At 60.0% G+C, this 18,310-nt stretch overlaps 1 protein-coding gene across 1 annotated transcript in view; it reads right to left on the bottom strand.

The window, feature by feature from the left end:
* Positions 1 to 18,013, bottom strand: part of PLXND1 (plexin D1) — a 51,030-nt gene extending 33,017 nt beyond the window's left edge. The window contains exons 1-2 of the mRNA XM_069483950.1: positions 16,682 to 18,013; positions 387 to 563 (exon numbers count right to left, since the gene is read on the bottom strand). Coding sequence (XP_069340051.1) covers positions 387 to 563; positions 16,682 to 18,013 — 1,509 coding nt within the window. The remainder of the gene's footprint in view (positions 1 to 386; positions 564 to 16,681) is intronic.
* Between the last annotated feature and the right edge of the window lie 297 nt (positions 18,014 to 18,310).

Genomic DNA, 18,310 nt, shown 5'->3' with positions numbered 1-18,310 from the left:
CGGTGGTGACCCGTACTCCGTCAAGCCGCACAACGGCTCACAGCCCTTAACAGATGGGGAAACTGAGGCCCAGAGAGAGAATGTGCGTTGTCCAAGGTCAAAACGCCAGCAAGTGGCAAAGCCCAGACACTCGAACTCAGATCCGTCTGGCTTCAAAGCCCCAGTCCTTGAGACCCTCAAAGAAGGGCCCTCTCTGAGCCCCGGACTCCCCGGTTTCTGCACAACAGGCCGCTCAGCGTTATGAGCAATTGGGGAAAAACAGACTAGAAAATGCTCTGTCGACCAGGGTGCTGGGCCGACAGGAGACGGCAGATCCCAGGGACCTGCAGAGGCCACGTGTGCAGACTGGCCGGCCGGGGCCCCTCGGCGCCCCCAGCCCACCCTACCTTGAGGAGCCTCCCGTTGACGGTGCCCAGGAAGACCGCCGTGTAGTTGTTGGCCACAGCCACGGCCACGGAGCTGAGGCCTGGGGCGCGGAACACGGGCGTGGCCTTCAGGGGCTGCAGGATGGACAGCGGGTGCTGCAGGTGGGCAGCGCCACAGTCCAGCTGCTCCGGCTGCAGCTAGAAGAGGAACAGCGCATCAGACCTCGGCTCTGGAACCTTCTTCAGCCCACTGTCCGCACAGCCGGCTGGTATCTCAGACCTCGGCTTCAGAGCGTTCAAAGCTTGTTCCTATTTTACACCCCCAGCTCTGGCAGAGGCCCAGACACAACTGGGACCCTGTCCCCAACCCCAGGCCTGGCCTTGACCTCGGTTGGTGTTAGTCATAGAACAGTCCAGAAGAGATGACGTTTAAGGTACACGGGAAGCAGCAGGAATTGCGTGAGGGAGGCAAGAACAGCTGGCGAGGGAACAAGGCAAAGGTTGACTTTTAAGAGACACAGAGGTCGGAGAGGGTAAGGTCTACACCCCACGCCCTTGGAGCTGACCTCCTGGCCGGTCACAGAGGAGTCACACAGATCACTTGAGGCCGTCACCTGCTTCAACTTACCTGCTGACACCCAAGAGGCGTCCCTCTTGCCTGGGCTGTTTTCCTACAGCCCTGGCTGCCCCTGTGTCTCCACGGCACCCATGGGCTCTCCTCCTGCCAGGTGTCCCGCCCTGACCTGAGGACCACCCCCACCCCCAGCCCCTGAAGCTCCCATACTCCAGGATGGGGGACTCCTAAACTGAGGCCCTCCTTCCTTCCCCAAGCACCCATCCCTCATGGGCCCACATTACAGGGGTCAAACCGAGGCTGGGTGTGCCCGGATGCACAGTCCTGTGTCCACGCTGGCCCAGTACAGCCACGCCCCTCCAGCCCGAGCTCACAAGAGCTGGACAGCTGTGGGAGGAGACCCCAGGCCCTGGCTATTCCCTGGACTTGCTCTAGCCTTCCCTGCCTTTCCCTGGGTCTTGTTGGTACATTAAAATTTCCTTATGCAATTTGCACAAAAATATAAAACAGGCCAGGAAGTGCCCGAGATGGTGTGTGTGCAAATCCACAAAGCGCAGGCACAAGGGTGTGTAGGAGAGTGAGCAGGGGACATGGCACCGTGTCCGTGGGCTCGAGCATGTATGTTATGGCTCAGAGCCCAGGAGAGCAGCCCCCACTTCTTACTGACACTGTAAGTCTGTATCGATTACGAGAAACTAGCAGGATGTCATAAGGCCATTTTGGTAAAACTGGTACATAGAGTAATTGTCATGACAGTAAGCATAGTAACAGGCCATGTTCACCGGGAACTGACACTGTGCCAGGCCCGTGCACCGACTCCTGGAATCCTGGCAGCCCTGTCAGATCCCATCTCGCAGATGGGGAAACTGAGGCTCGGGGGGGAAGACTGCCAGCTGCGAGGCCTTGACACCAGCACTGCACCTGCACATCAGAGGCTCCGAGCAGAAACTCAGGGAAGTCACCAGAATGTAGTATCAGAACCATCTTTAGGGCGAAGCATCAGAGAGATTTTTCTTTTTAAATTCCTTATCTGTGCCCTTGCAAGTCTTAACTACTGCCATGCCCGCCTGGTTTTTGCACACATGCTCAGCTACTTTTCAAAAGAAAACAATAATGGACCCTTCTGTCCTTGGACAAATAAACACAGTTGAGGCCCAGTGGGCTTCTTGGCTGAGGCTGTTTCCCAGCAAGTCCCTGGGGGGGCCAAGCCCTGAGCCGGGGTGGGGCTGGGAGCACCCTGGACCAAAACCCATGAGTGAATTATTTTCCCGGGGATGACTGTGGGTGACCTGGGCAAGGCACTTACGTAACTATAAAATGAGTACATCTATGGTACTTACCCTCTTAGGGGCTGGGATGCGATCATTCATTTTTGTTTTGTTTCGTTTTTTTAGATACGGGGTCTTGCTCTGTTGCCCAGGCTGAAGTGCAGTGGCCCCATCATTGCTCACTGAAGCCTCAAATTCCTGGGCTCAAGAGATCCTTCCATCTCAGCCTCCCAAGTAAGTAGGACTACAGGTGCGTACCCCCACACCCCACTAATATTTTTTTATTTTTTGTAAAGATAGGGTCTCACTATGTTGCCCAGGCTAGTCTCAGACTCTTGGCCTCAAGCAATTCTCCCACCTCGGCCTTCCGAGTCACTGGGATGAGAGAATTTGTGGTAAAGTATTTGCACAGTGCATGGCCCATGGTAAGTGCCGGAAGTGTTAACTGATGCTATTGTGTTTCCCACATGATTGTTGCCGATATTATTATTACAAAACAAAATGCCTCAAGGCGGCCATCCTCTCACTTGCATGGCTCCCCCAGGCCCCCTTGTGATCTGGGTCCACTCTTGTCCCCAACATTTCCCATCCCCAAACACAGCTGCCAAAAGAGCCCTTCAAACGCGCAAAGCAGGTCTTCCCCGCTTGCAGCCCTCCGAGCGAGGCCACTGTGTAAATTCTGAACCCTAAATTCTCCCCTCTGGCCGGGCACAGCCCTCTGCCCCATCCCACACCCTCCCTCCTCCGCCGCAGCCACATGGGCCTCCCTTCTGGGCTCTGAGCATCACAAGCTGGGCCCTGCCCTCTGCCTGGAGCCCCGCCCCCCAGACTGTCACATAAGTGACCCCTTAATGTCCCTAAGCTTCACCCCTAACCTGCAAGATTCCATCCTGTGTCTGAGTTGGGGACAGCCCTGAAAAGCTGCTGCTGACCTCCCCGCTCCAGCTGCTGCTCCCAGGCCTAGCTGCCCTCGGCAACCCTGCAGCTGCAGGGAGGTGCGGTGGGTTCCGCACAGCTGGGAGGGACTTTTCCTAGGGGTTATATAACTTTCCGTCCACTGAATATGGATAACTCGCATCACTAAGAAGTTGTTTTAAAATTAAAATTGTGAACCCTCCCCCAGGGGACGTAAGCCCTGGGAGGGGAGACTGGGAGGCCCTAGATGACAACTTTGGGGTTTTCTGCCCTGGGCCATGTGATGAGGGGCCCGGGCCAGCCAGGGTGGGGGGTCCTGGGAAGAGCTGGAGCAGGCGCCCAACTGGGGTGATCCACAGGCCAGGGCGGCTGGGGGAGGCGGGAGCATGCTGGGAACCCGGCAGCCCCCTCGCCACCCGCCCTGATGTTCACAAGCCATTAATTCTGCACCGAAGGAATTTTCTAAAAAGCCTTTCCCCAACTTTTTTTTTCTGATCCTAAAAATAAAATAAAAAAAAAATTTTTAAAGGAGAAGTACGCCGTCAGCTGCTCCAGATGATCTGTACCCTGATGGGGAAGCTGACTCTCCGACTGCCAGGGGAGATCACAAGGCTGCGGAGTGGCTCAGAACGGACGCCTGGCTGGGGAAACGTGCCCCTTTGGGGGAGGGGGAGGGGCCCGGGATCGGCAGCCGTCCTGAGCGTGGCCTGAGCCGAACTTGGTCTCCAGGGGCAGTTAGCTCCACGGGCCCAAAATACCACCCCGACCCCATCACACTGCCCTCCTCCAAGTCTCACTTGGCCTAGGGCTTTCAAAACTCAAATTTCCCCGAGGGCGGGGAGGGCTGGACTTCCCCAGCAGCCCCCTCCAGTCCACAAGCCCAGCTAACTCCAGCGCAAGGCTGGGCAGCCCGTCCCGGACAAAAACCCCGCACCAGCTGCCCCGCCTGGCCTTCGAGCCCTTTGTGCTCCAGCTCCTGCCAACGCGCAGGCCTCCAACCTGGGTGCTTCCCTCCACCCCGCCCGCTGCTCCTGCCACATCCATCTCCGCAGGTCCTCAACCGCGCCACACGTTCCTGCCAGGGCTCCGGCACCTTTGTAAATGCCGTTCCCTCACCAGCCAATGACCGTTCCACCCCTCTGAGCCACTGCTACTTCCCTGGGCACTTCAGTCCCACACTGTTCCCTTTCCAAGAGTGCCTAGACAGCAAGTTTTAGATAGCTTTCAAGATGTGGCTTGAGAAAGTCCCCCTCTCCCCTTGATGGTACTGTGCTGGCCACCGCTTCTGCATTTATCATGGCAGCGTATGCGTGAGCCTCTCCAGGGTGGAGACCGCTCTGGAGTGAGTGTTGACCTAAACAAAGGGAACTAATTTTCACTAAAGCGTGAGCTTTTTCACTAAAGTAGTAAGCTGCTTGCTTTGCAAGCCGAGTAACTGAGAGCAACAGGGCCATGCTGAGTGCTGGAGAACTGAGAGGAAAATATGGTCATGTGTGTGCCTACTGCATGTTTGGCAACACAGGGGAGGTGGGTGTTCAGGCCCAGGAAACATCTGGCTGCTAGTTTTGGTTCCTCTAAGAACATCGGTTTATCCCTCTCTAAAATGGGATGAACAATGGCCGCTGGTTTCAGCTCTTTTCTGAGAGTGGGAGGCCCCCTCCCTCTCCAGCTGACTGCCTCCTGGGGCCAAAGCTCAGCTCTGCCCACTCTCCCATTAAAACTCTGACATATTGATTTTACTACCAACTGTAATTGTGTTGATTTTCTCTCCCCAGGAAGCCAGGTGGAGGGAGAGCTTCAAGAGCCCAGAGTCTCGGGCCTCACATCCTGCCCGCAGACCCCACAAAGCCTCAGTCCCACCCCAGGTGGCACTCTGAACAGGATGCGGCAGTAAGGGTGGGCACTTTGGGAGGTTGCAGAATCCAGTGGTTCCGTCCCAGGTATAGACTACACAACTACCACACCGGCTGCTGGGGCTTTGTACTCGAGAAGTGAGGGCACCTTTCTGCCTGAAGTTTCTGATTGTTCATGATCCTGGCAAAGTCAGGTTTCCTTGCCAGGGAGCTGGAAGCACACAATTGCTTTTGGGTATTAAGACCGCAGGGTGGCTACAGCTCACCACACTCTGGCCGGGGCCTGGCCTGTCTGGAGCCCCCAAGGCCTCCTCAAGATAGGTCCCCTCCCATGGACCCTCCAAAGCAGCTAAAGGGAACTTTTAAAACTGCAACGCGTACATGCAACATGGCATCCTGAAAAAGACAGAGGACATTTGCCGGGTAAAGAACCAGTGGTGGTTTCTTAGCTTTGACAAATGTACCACGGCCACGGTAAGACAGAAACAAAGGAGAAACCCGGGAAAGGTATACCCGAAGCGTCTGTACTATTTTTTATAACTTTTTGTAAATCTACAACAACTATTCCAAAGGTAAAAGTTTATTTTTTATAAAGCCTGTAAAGGCTGGGCGCGGGCGCGGGCGCGGTGGCTCACGCCTATAATCCTAGCACTCTGGGAGGCCGAGGTGGGAGAATCGCTTGAGCTCAGGAGTTCGAGATCAGCCTGAGCCAGAGGAGACCCAGTTTCTACTAAAAATAGAAAAAATGAGCCAGGCGTGGTGATTGATGTGTTCCTGTAGTCCCAGCTACTCAGGAGGCTGAAGCAGGAGGATTGCTTGAGTCCCGGAGTTTGAGGTTGCTGTGAGCTAGGCTGACACCACAGCACTCTAGCCCAGGTGACAGAGCAAGGCTGTGTCTCAAAAAAAAAAAAAACAAAAAACAAAAAACAAAAAAAACCAACCGCAAAACAACAAAAAAACCCCTGTAAAGCAGGTCATCTCCCCTCTGCAGCTCAACAGTCTTCGATGGTTCCCTAGTGCTCACTGTAAACCCAAATTTTGCCCCTGGGCTCTCAAGGCCCTGCTCCAACAGGCCCTGACCTCTGTGGCCTCTCTCAAGCCCCTGTCACAGCCAACTCCTCCCTCAGCTTGGACAGCCCAGGTGGAGCCAGTGTCTCCTGGGCTCGCCTGAGTGGAGCGACCTGGCATTTGCTCAGCAGCTGCCCCTGAAGCCCAGTCCTGTGTCCAGTCTCAGGACCTGGACCAGAACGAGGGCAAGCCTTGCCTCCACCAGGCCAGGAGAAGGCCCTACAGACAGGGAGAGGGACAGCAGGGACCGGGCAGGGAACCTAAGGGGGTCTGACAGGCACAGACTGTGGGAGGCCTTGAAGGGCAGGCCTAGGAAAAACGGCCACTAAACCATGCTGGACTGTCATTTCCTGCAAAGTCCAGTCACTCCCTCCACCTGTTTACCCTTCAACACTCTCCCCCTTCTGCCTCAGCCCCTCTGGGACTCAAAGGGGAAAGGATTCTCAAGGTCAAATGGCCAAAGCTGGCACATGGCCATGGCCAGGCTTGATGTGCAGCCACACCTGTGGCTCCCAAACCTCAGCTCCTTCCTCTCACTTCAGCACATGCCACGCCTTGGAACACCACGGCTCCACCCAGCTGACGCCTCCACTGAGGGTAAACCGAGGCATGGAAAGAGCCATGGGCCCACTGTGTGCCAGCCCTGGGAGAGGGTAGCGTGGCCTTGGTTCTGGGTGGCCTCTGGCAACAGCCCCCCATGCCAGGGAGGAAACCGCCTGCCGCTGAGAAAGGAAATACCAGCACCTCCCAGGGGCTGACCAAGATGCTTCCTGGAGGGGTCAGGGTGGGACGGGATGGCCACACCGGCCAAAGAACAGCAGTCAGGAGGCCTGGCCCTGAGCCACAGAGGAAAAGCAGCACGGAGGAGCGCTTTGGGGAAACAAAGGCACGGGAGGGGCAGAGGCTTCCTCAGAACACACAGGGCAGCAATTCCCCGCCTGGCCCCAGGCTGCCTGGACCAGGCAGGAAGAACAGAAATGGCAAAGGCCGGCAGCTCTAGCAGACCCTTCCAGAAAGACAGGAAGGACTGCCTCAGTTTCCCTGACCCCTCTGGAGGAGGTGGGTCACCCAGCCCCAGGACTTTGAGGTCATCCAGGAGAGCTGGGCACCATCTGGAAGGGCTGTGTGCACCAGCCAGCCAGGCTGCCCTGGGGACACCACACGGGGCACGAGACGCCAGCCCACCTGCCACAGGCACAGCGGGAGGGGCAGCCCCAGGCTGCGGTCAGAGGCCTGGCGGGATGGAGGACCTACTGTGCGCCCGCACTCCTGTGCGTCTCCATCTCACAGACGAGGAAGCCGAGGCTCCCAACATGCCGAGTCTTGCGGCTCTTACCTCGCTGTGGGATGCCCCTTCCCCTCTGCACCGTGGCCTGCTGGTCTGTACGATGGGGACAGTAAGGGCCCCCCCAACAGGGCTGCTGGGAAGGGCTTGGCTCACAGTAGCCTTCAGTGCTGAGCACTGTAGGTGCTCAACAGATGTTCCCAACTAGCTGTGCGGGCTCCCGAGGACAGGGACAAGCCACTCCACTGTTTCCCGAAGTCAAGCATCTGAGGCCCTGACTCACCGCCCTCGCTGGGGACGCAGCGGTGGGAGCTCCGGCCAAGGCCCGCTCTGCTCGGGCTGCCTGGGAAGCCCCGCCACAGCCGCTGACTCAAGCAGCCATTGTTTTGTTAGCTGGACGGGCCCCCAGACGCCCAGCTCCCCCTTCTTGAAGCTGTTTCTCATTCCGGCCCAGCCTGGCCCCATCTCCAGCTCCCCTCCCCCGGTCCCAGAGGAGCGCAGTGTGGGCTGGGCAGCCCGCACTCTTCCCTGCCCTCCCGCCAGCTCCGTGGGGGCGGGGCGGCAGCGTGCCCTGACGCCTGTCCCTCCTCACCCTCACCCGTTTCTGTCCCAGCTTCCTCTTCCGAAGGGACCCGGGCCAGGAGCTGAGGGACAGCTGCCTCTCCTGGAGACCTTGGCTGTCCCCTCCTGGGCCTGGAGGGACTAGGAGAGTCCTGCTCACACCCCCTCCCTAGCCCCTGGTCCTCTGGACGTGTGGCCTCGGTCTGGCCCCCATGCCTGGCAACAGGCCATGCCCTCCTCCAGGAACTCCGCTCAGCTGGGCCCAGGGTCATCCCCCGTCGCTGTGGGCACAGCTAGGACAGGGCAGCTCGGGGCCCTTGGCAAACATCTCTGGGCTGGGTCCCACGTCCTGGGGACATGGAGGTGACATGGGCCCCTCTCTTCGGCTGCCTACATCCCAGCTCAGAGGCCCAGCCCAGATGGGAAGGGACAGCTTTGTCCTAACAGGACAACAGTGTCAACACCAGACAGTGGTAACTGGCACATACAATTCACCCTGCGCCGGGGCCTCTGCCTGTCCTGCCTCACGTGGCCCCACCGCACCGATGAGTCGACGCTACTTTAGAGGAAACGGAGGCACAGAGACTGAAGTGACTTGCCTGGGGACGCACAGCCAGAATGGCCAGATCCAAGCCTCAAACACAGGCAGGCTACTCCAGCGTCCTCGCCTCAACCACAGCCTCCCTTCCCGCGCCGTGGGCAGCCATACACAGCTGCCGGGAACCAGCCTCCTGGAGCCGAAAAGGCTCTGGGTTGCAAGCTGGGGAAACTGAGGCCCACGAAGGCGATGGCCAGTTCTGGAGGGCTCAACCCCCTCCAACACAGTGGTAGAGGCTGGAGAGGGCGTGGGGGTGGCTACCCAGCCCTGCCTGGCTCTGCTGCTGGGCCGGCCTCCACGCCAAGGCCTCTGCCCGCTGCCCCCCCATTATTTACCGATCAGAGCACAAAGTGCTACATGATTAACGCCCCGCTGGGGCCTTGCCGGGCCGCGTAATGGAGCCGCGAGCTTCCTCCCTCCTCCAGCGCGTGATTTATCGAGTTTCAGGGTAAAGGACGGTGGACGATGGGGGGAGGCCTCGCTGGCCCGGCAGATCTTGGCGGCATCGAGTATCAGCCGAGAGTGGGCGGTGCAGGGGCCCGTCCACCGGACGCCTGTCTGGGCGGCCTGTTGGTTCGGCTCTGGCCCAAACGTGGCCTTTGGAAGGAAGAAAACGGCGGCACTCTGGGGGTAGCCAGGATCCAAGTCCACGTGTCTGGCGCTGGGAGACTTTCTGGGCCTGTCCCTACTTGGGGACCGGCTGGTTTCCATGGCAATCCCTACACCGTTGTCAGAGCTGGAGAGGCCTCGGGCGTCACCTGGTCCAGCCACCATGGGGGCTCTGGGTGAGAGCCTCTGTCTGTGGGTCCTGCCAGGACCTGGCAGAACTAATTTGGGACCAGCAGCCACGGGGTCCCTTCCGGAACAAGATCAATGATGTCTCCTCCTCCCCAAAAGCCTTGCTGGCTCCTCACAGCTCACAGGACAGTGTCCAAATCCTTGGCCTGCAGCAAGGCCCAGCACACTCTCGGTTTCATCTCTGCCAGCTGCCCAAGCCACATTCCAGCATCTCCAGGCCTGTGTCCCTGCTGTGCCCTTTGCCTAGAATGCCGTCCCCAGCCCCATCAAAGTTCTGCTCCAACATCTCCTCCTCCAGGAAGCCTTCCTGGACTCCCTCTGACGAGGCTGTCAGCGTGCAGCACTAGGTGTAGCACGTCTGCTGCCCTGACTTCCTCCCTGACCATTCCGGGGCTCCTGGAGAGTAGGGGCAGGGTCTGACTTGTCCTTATTGGGGCCTGTCATGGACACAGCTGAGTCCCTCCACCCGCACTCATCCCTACACTCTAGAGAATCCTCCAGCAGGACCCTCTGCCAGGAGCCTAGACAGGCAAGGGATGTTGCCAAGGAGGTGCTGGACTCCGGTGTGCGAGGGTGGAGCCAGCTGCCGGCCCAGGGGCAGGAGCTCACAGCTGGGGGCCCGACCGCAGCCCAGGACCATGCTGAGAAGCTCTCACTGCCCACAGCAGCCCCAGCAGGGGCAGAAATTCCCTGGGTCTCAGTTTACCCCACCTTTAAAATGGGCCCATTCACCCCTTCCCACCCCCTTTGGCTCGTACCCCTTCAATCAATGTTTCTGGGGGAAACAGGGAGCAGAGGTGACAAGGAGCCAGATGCCCACTCCAACCCTTACCCGCTGCGTGACTTCAGGCAAGTCATGTAACCTCTTGGGCCTTCGTTTCCCCTTCCGTAGACTAGGAATAACACTCATCTCATTCCCTTTCTGGGGGTATTAAAAGATACTGTACGCAAAGTGCCTTTGCAAAGGGCTGACACAGAGTAAGTTCTCAAGAAACAGCAACAGTAACAATAGTAATGATGCAATCGGGGCAGTTCTGGTGCCAGAGTGGGGGCTTCCTGGCCACCCCACATCCTAACTCAGGTCGGGCGACTGAGGCCCAGAGAGGGGAAGGGAACACCTGCCCTTTGCCCCTTTCCCGTTCACGCCATTCCTGTTCTCACTGCAGCCATCGGGACGTGGAAGCCGGGCCTGTTCCTTAATCTCCACGGAAACAGGACCCCGGGTGTACAAAGCAAACTCTGCAGAGGGTGATCTCGTGGGAGCCGATGCTGCAGACCCACACCCGGCCTGTGCTGACCCGCTGTGCAGATGGGGAAATGGAGGCCCAGAGAAGCTAAGAGACTCGCCCAAGGCCACAGCTAGGAAGGTGTGGGGGCAGGATTTGAATCTGGGGAGTTGGCACCAGGGTCCTGCTCTCACCTACCGCTCTGGGCCTGCCTGGGCGTGGAAGGCCTAAAACGTCAGCATGTCCTGGCCAGTGACAGATCTTCCATCCACCCTCTTGGGACAGCAGGACAGTGAGGCACTGCCCTGGAGGGAAGGAGGTGGCCTGCTCAGCCCCAGTACCCAGCACGGTCCCAGGCTGGGGTCGGGACTCCCACTGTCAATTTTGAAAGGGATTTGTGAAGTCATAATTCAAACTGACCATTCAGCCCACATCTCTTGTTTGCACACCCTAATGGCCAGAGGGCTCGCTCCTTCCAGGGGCCAGACATCTCAGAGAAGCAGGCACCCAGGTGCTTCCTGCCTCCCCGACCTCCTCAGGAGGCTGTAACAGCCAGCCCCAGACCCCACGTTCCGGCCTGGCCTCTGCAGATGCCCCGCCGGCCTCACCCCATTCCGGGGCTGAGTCACGGCAGCTCTGAGCTGCTATCACAGAAGGGGGTTTTGTACAAAGGGCCCAGCGGAGAGGGAACTGCAGAACTGCCGGTAGAGAGCTCACAGCCAACCGGCCGTCACGCGGTGTGCGGGCTCTGCGGCCAGACAGCCCGGCTGCGGATCCTGACTCCCACTAGCCAGCTGTGTGACTCAGGGCAAGTAATGTCCGCCCCCAGAACTCAGTTTCCCCATCTGTACACTGGAGACAGTAACAGCACCTGACCGGGGGGGTCCTCCATGGTCAAAAGAACAGGACTCAGCGTTACCCCTGGGAGACAGTCTCAGGGCTAGGAGGGCTGTGAACTGTCTCCTGGCCCAAGCCCCGTCTGTCTCTTCAGGCTAGAAGGTCATCTTGGTCAACCTTGCTGGAACCACCCCTCCTACAGCCCACTGAGTGTCTCTACCGGCACCCTTGGCCATGGGGAGTTCACTCCCAGCCCCCAGCCCCCAGCCCCCAGCCCAAACCCAAATGTAAACTCCTTCTTGGAAGCTGTCTCTCCCTCCACCCCCACCTGGCATCTAAGCCCCTAAATTGGTACAAAAAATGCCTTCTTGACGAGGTGCACCCACCCACCGCATGCCAGTTAAAAACTGCTTTTTTTTCCACCTTTACTATAAAAAGATACCTTGAAAAAGCAGCGTTGACATTTGCCTGTCGCTTTTCCTTTTGTTTTAAAAATATAAATATTGGCCAGGTGGCAGTGGCTCATACTTGTAATCCCGGCACTTTGGAAGGCCGAAGAGGGGCGACTGCTTAAGGCCAGAGCTCAAGACCAGCCTGGGCAACATAGTGAGACCCTGTCTCTAAAAATACGAAAGAACTTAGCTGGGTGTGGTGATGTGCACCTGTAGTCCCAGCTACTTGGGAGGCTGACGCAAGAGGACCCCTTGAGCCCAGGAGTTGCTCCTTACAATGAGCTATGATCGCGCCACCACTCTCGAGCCTGGGACCTTCTCTCAAAAAAAATGTAAAAATGCACATATTACGGTCTTTCAAAGGTTGAGGCGAAAGATCTGGGGAAGGAAGTTAGACTCAGCCTTCCTGCGCCCTGCTGGGTGACCGTGTCCCTCAGTTTCCCTCATCAACAGCACGTGACAGCTTCCCAGTTTGCCTGCACTTCAAACAGGCTGCGAGGCTGTGATCTGAGGAAAGGAAGCCAGGTGACGAGCCATGCAGGCCGGCTCCTTCGCTCAGTTTCTCTCTCACGATTTCTAACAGCCCCAAATACGCTGAACACAATCGGGGGCAAAGCGGGGGCTCTGCAGGGCGGGGGACAGAGGAGCTCTGCCTCTGGCCTCACACCTCAGCAGCAGCTCCCCAGCATTCTGGGAGGAGGGTGGCAGGGGGGTCCTCATTGTCCTAAAGGGGGAGAGCAGACGGCACATCCTGCCAGGTGTGCAGTGGAATGGCAGAGGCCACCCGGGCTGAACCCTGCAGCTGTGGGCAGCCGGAAGGATTCCTGGCTGGGCCCAGGGTCCTCAAAGCAGGAGCAGGAGGCTGGGTTTCCAGAGGCCTGGCTGAGCCTCCTGCTAGCAGGTCAGGCAGCCTTGGGGACCAGAGGGAAAGGCAGGGTCCTGTCTCCATGGGCAGCCCCACTCAGACCACCCAGTGCCAGAGAAGGCAGGCAAGATGGGACTGGGGGAGAAAGGGATTCTAGGCCCCTGGTACCCCCAGACCAAATTCATGCTCTCTCCAGAGGCACCCCCAGCTCATTCCTCACTCCAGGGGCACCAACCTCTATCCTGTTGCTGGGCCGAACTCTGGCAGATTTCTGCCCCTCCCTCCTGTCGGTCCCCTACCGCTGGGGCTGTGTCCCAGCGCCTGAATCTGTCCAGAACCCACCTGCCACCCTCTAGGCCCTCAGCGCATCCCCAGAGAACAAGGCCAGCCCCGTCTTGCAACACAGGAAGTGCTCAAGAAGTACTTGTGACCAAGTGACTGAATTGCTTCCTGGAAGGCGGCACCAGCCTCCCAACCACCCTCCCTGCCTCCATCTCTCCTTCTCACTAGCTACCTAGGGACTTCCCCAAATCATATTAAAAATAATTATAGTAATTACAAACACGTGTGCGGAGCACGCTACTAAGAGCTTCACATGTATTATCTCATTTAATCCCCACACCACTCTGTGAGATAGAATTTATTAGCATTCCCATTCTGCAGAGGAGGAAACTGAGGTGCTCACTGAGATCGTACCACTCCTCTGCCTAAAAGCCTTCGTGGCTCCCGTGTCCCCAGGATAAAGTCTAGACGCCTCAGTACAGCCCACCTGCACCCCCAGCCCTTCCCTCATGCGTGTCCTACTCCACTCACCCAGCCACGCACACCACCCTTCACTTCCTCTAGCCCACCTCGCTGCATCCGACGTCCGGGCCTTTGCAGGGGCTGCTCCCCTGCCCCCAGCCCTTTCCTCTTCTCCTGCCGGCTTCACCCGGCTACCTTCTGCTCACACACCCACTTCCCTCGGGATGCCTCGAGGTGCCCTCTGGACCCTCTCTGCCCGGGTTCTCCTCTCACGGCATGCAGCACCGTGTGCTAGACGTGCCTGGCCACACATCCGTCCTCTGCTCACCTGCAGTCAACAGGAGCAGAAGTTAAGTGAGTGACCGTCAGGCCCCAGCATACAGCATGGGGCTGGGCGCACAGTAGGCCTTGGTCTTCAGAGAGATCCAACTGTGGCTAGGAGTAGAAGATGGGGGGGTCTTTACTGCTGCAGAACAAGCCAGGTTGGGTCCCTGTTTGCTGGCTAGGACCACGCCCAGAACCATGCTGGTACTGGCCCCTAGAGTAATAACAACAGTAAGAACAGCTGACAGCTATCTGGTCCTGACTATGCACCAGGTACCAGTGCTTTGCAATGATGAATTCATTTAGTCCTTAAAACAACCCTTCACATAAGTATTGGTTTTTACTGGCCCCACTTCACAGATGAAGAAACTGAGGCCCAGAGAAGTTAAGTTACTTGCCCAAAGGCACACAGCTGGGAACTGACACAGTAGGACTTGAACCCAGGCAGCCTGATGCAAAGTCTAAGTTTTTAACCTGTAACTGGGCAGCTGGCAATAGCCTGTAGCAGGAATAAAGGTCACTGCCTCACACTCGCCCATGCTATAGGCCTAGATCCCAGGGCCTCGGGCTCACCTGGGAGATACTGCCAAGCGGAACTGGCCCGTGCCCACAGCTGGCCATGGGGAAGCACACAGGGTGGGAAGCACACAGGGTGTGGAGAACACAGAGACGGTGACCGAGGGGGCCTCAGCTGGGACTCTGTCTGGCCTTGGGGTGGGGAGGAGGCCGTCGGCCACTCTGCCGCTGGGGCTGTGTCCCTGGAGAGGCCCTGCTTCCACAGGGAGAGGGAAGCCCCAGCCCCCTTCAGCAGGGTGAGTCACTGTACCAGGCCAAGCTGGGGACAAGGGACCGTGGGAACCAGGATGGCTCTTGGCAGAGGGGGAGGGGGAACCTGGCCTGTCCTGACGCATGGCACAGATCAGCTGACACCCAGGGGCCCCGACACAGGGCCTGGAAGTGCCCGAGGAAGGCCACACGGTGTCCGGGCCTCAGCCCAGCCCCACAGGACCTTCCCTCCATTCAGCAGGGGCCACGGTGCAGAGGTCGACTCCCACTCACCTCCTACAACCCTGAGACTCCCCGCGCCAAACACAGCCTTGCTGGGGGCTGTGGCTCTGGGCAGGGGAATGGTGGACATCCCAGCCCTGCCTGGGTGGCCAGCCCGACCCGGGCCCTGGGGCGCGGGGCTGCTCCCTTGGACTGTCTGCCCCACTCACCCACTGCCACCTATTTTCAGGGTGGCCGGCAGCCCTGGGAGCCCAACCTTGGGAGAAGGAATCTCGGTTTTCTCAAAGCCCCAGTGTTGGACACACCCACGGGGAATATTAATCTCCTGAGAGTCTTGCGCAGCCTGAGGACCACGCAGCAGGATGGGCAGGGCCTCCGGGAAGGCTCCATGGTCACCAGGAGAAGGCCGAGTCGGGCATTTGGCTGAGGGAGAACCAGGCTCCCGAGGGGAATGGCAAGTTGTGGCGTCGAAATGGGCTCCCCAGACTCAGGGCCAGCATGGAGAGCATGGAAAAAGCCCAGGGTGTCACTTCAGAACCTCATTCCTCAAAAATGGGGACCAACAGACCCACCTGCCAGGGCCGACGGGAGAAGTGACCCCTTGCTGGCGGACTCCCTTGAGGGGAACTGCCCCACGTCCCCTCTGCACCCCTGTGTCATGCCCCCCAAGGTCAACACACACACTCATCCCCTCAACCTGGTCCTCTTGCCTCTGCCCAACACCTGGCCCCAGGCCTTTCTGGCCACTCCGTAGGCCTCCCTGAGCCCCACTGGCCCTCTCCTGCCCCACAACACCCCTGTCCACCTTCCTCCATTCTCTGGCATCTGCCCACCTCAGCTGCCAGAGGCTCCTGGACCCCGCCCTCCCCACAGTGAGCTCCATGTCCAGAAAGCAGCAAAGGCTCAGCACTAAGAACACAGATGCTGAGGCCAGACAGCCTGGATTCAAAGCCCACCTCTGCCAGTTCTCAGCTGTGTGATCTTGAGCAAGTTACTTAACCTCTCTGTGCCCATTTCTTCATCTGTATAACACAGATGAGAATAGAGCCTACCTCGGAGAGTTTTTCTGAGGACTGAGAGTCATGACATGCGATGCACTTAGCAGGTACTCCACAGGGTTCCTGTTATCCCCCATCCCCCATGCCTGGTACATGCTAAGTGCTCAGGAAATATTTGTTGAACGAGTGAATGAAAGTTGGTCTCAGGGACACACCTGTTTGCCAACCATGCAGCCTCCCCAGAGTACCTAGCGGTTCCCAAATATCTATGTCCCCTGCCACAGACCTCCAACTGCACACCCAGGCCACCCTGTGGCACCAGTGTTGCTGCAGCACTCGGCCGCCCTGTGCTCCTGCAGGCCCCGCTTGCTGGCACACAGGTCAGGTACACACGCCCCCGTTGCTTCCGCTCTGCTGCCCCCTCCACATCTGCAAGACCCTGTTGCACACCTGTGTGCCTCGCTGCACACCCGCCACACCCAGGCACACATCTGCCACTGTGCAATGGTAGCTCGGACAGGCTGACACAGCTGTCCCAGACACAGCCTTTGCGAGGCATGCATGAACTTCTGCGCACTCAGCATGCACCTGCGACCCACACGTGCACACTTGGGCTGTATGTCCACCTTCAGCCCTCTTCAGCTAGCACCTGGGTACTTGCAGCAACTTAGACTCCTCCCAATATACCTAGGTATGCGCACCTGTAACGCAGCACTCACTTGAGTCCTGAAAATTGCCCACCTGGGCTATACAGGCGCCAGTAGTACCCCTTGGGGGACACTTTTATCCTCACGTGCACACCTGGGTCCTTGCACATGCACATCTGGGCCCACTCACGCTCACACCTGTGACCTCTTCAGCTCACAATCCACCTGGTTACTTGCACTCTACACTTTGCGGGTGCCTGGGCCAGTCCCTCGCGTCCCCGCCACCAAAGCGTACCTGGATGTTGCGCTTGCGCTCGCAGGCCGGCCCGGTGCCCTGCACCACGCTGTCGAGAACCGCCACCACGTCGGGTGCCGGCTCCACGAAGCAGGCGGTGCGCGCGGCGCGGATGGCGGCTCGCACGTCTGCGAAGCGGAAGGCGCAGAGCGCGGCTGGAGCCGCGCGAACTCCGGGAGACACCTGGGGCCGCTCGAAGACCGCAAAGAGGAGTTCGCGCGCGGGGAAGACGGACACCAGGCGGCTGTACAGGTCGCCTCGGCCCGCGCCGCCCGCGCACTGCAAGCCCAGCTGGATGTAGGACTCGGTGAGCTTCTTGGCGTCGCCGCCGGCGCCGCGGGGCAAGCAGATGCGCGCCAGCAGGCTCCGCGCCTGGCTCTCCTTGTCGCCCGCGCGCGCCTCGCTGTTGAGCGCCAGGTACGCGTAGGACGGTGCGCCGGGCGGCGGGGCGGCGGGGTGCAGGAAGGCGCGCACGAAGCCCAGCTTGTGCTGCTCCTTGGCGCCCTGCTTGATCTTGAGAATGTTGTCGTCGGAGGGGTTGAGGTCGAAGGTGAAGAGCTTGGCCAGGTCGCCGCGCGCATCCAGAGAGCGGATGGCGATCTCAGGCGTGTTCTCGAAGCGGTGGTCCTCCAGGCTGCGGTTGCGCGGGAAGTAGGCGCTGCCGTAGCCCGTGTACGTGGCGCCCACGAGCAGGCGGCTGCCCCCCGCGCCGGCGGCCGGCGGCAGCACCAGCCCCACGGTGGACGCGTTCGGGTGGTTGGCCGCCACGTTCAGCATGCTAGGGAACACGGTGACAGGCTCGGCGGGCGGCGCCGCGGGCGGGAAGCGCACGGCCACGGCAGAGATGTTGCCCCGGCGCCGCAGCTGGCAGAAGCCCTGGTAGATGGAGCCGCACACGACCACCAGGCCCTGGCCGGGGTCCAGCTGCAGGATCTTGTTGTAGTTGTCCGTGAGGCGCCGCGGGTGCTCGCACGAGGCCTGGGGCAGCTGCGGGGCGTGACACAGAGGGCTGTCGGCCACCGGGCCCACGGCCGCCTCGGCCTCCAGGCTCAGGTTGGCCCCCGACAGCTGGTACAGGCGGTTGACGGCCGCCAGGTACACCGTCCCCGCCGCGCCGTCCAGGGCGAAGTTGTTGGTGGGCGTGGGCGAGGGGAACCGGCGCTGGATCTCCAGGGCGCCGACCTGCGCCGCCCCCAGCAGCAGCAGTAGCAGCGGCAACGGGCACCGCGGGGGGACCAGCGGCGGGGTCCGGAATGGCGGGCGCGGCGGCAGGGGGCTGGCCGCGGCGGCCCGGGCGCTACAGGGTGCGCCGCCCGCGGCGCGACGAGCCATCCGGGCGTGCGCGGGCTGCGCGGCGCGGCGAGTGCATGGGGCGCGGCGCGGCCGGGAGCCGGAGCCGGGAACCCGGAGGCCGCAGGAGGCGGGGGCGGGCCCGGGCCGCGAGGCGCTTCCTGCCCGCGCCAGCCGCCCCCAGCCTCGGCGCCCCGGCGGGGCTCGGCAGTGCCGCGCAGCCCGGGGGCGGGGCGGGGGCGGCCCCGCGGCGGACACGCCCTCGCGCCCCGCCCCCGCCGCGCCCCGCCCGGCCGCGAGCTCCCCGGGTCCCCGGCCCCCCGCACGGCGCCCCGCCGC

Source organism: Eulemur rufifrons, chromosome 10 (assembly GCF_041146395.1).
Source record: "Eulemur rufifrons isolate Redbay chromosome 10, OSU_ERuf_1, whole genome shotgun sequence".
Lineage (NCBI taxonomy): Eukaryota > Metazoa > Chordata > Mammalia > Primates > Lemuridae > Eulemur > Eulemur rufifrons.
Note: the sequence above shows the minus strand (reverse complement) of the source record. Positions and strands in the feature narration are given on the sequence as shown.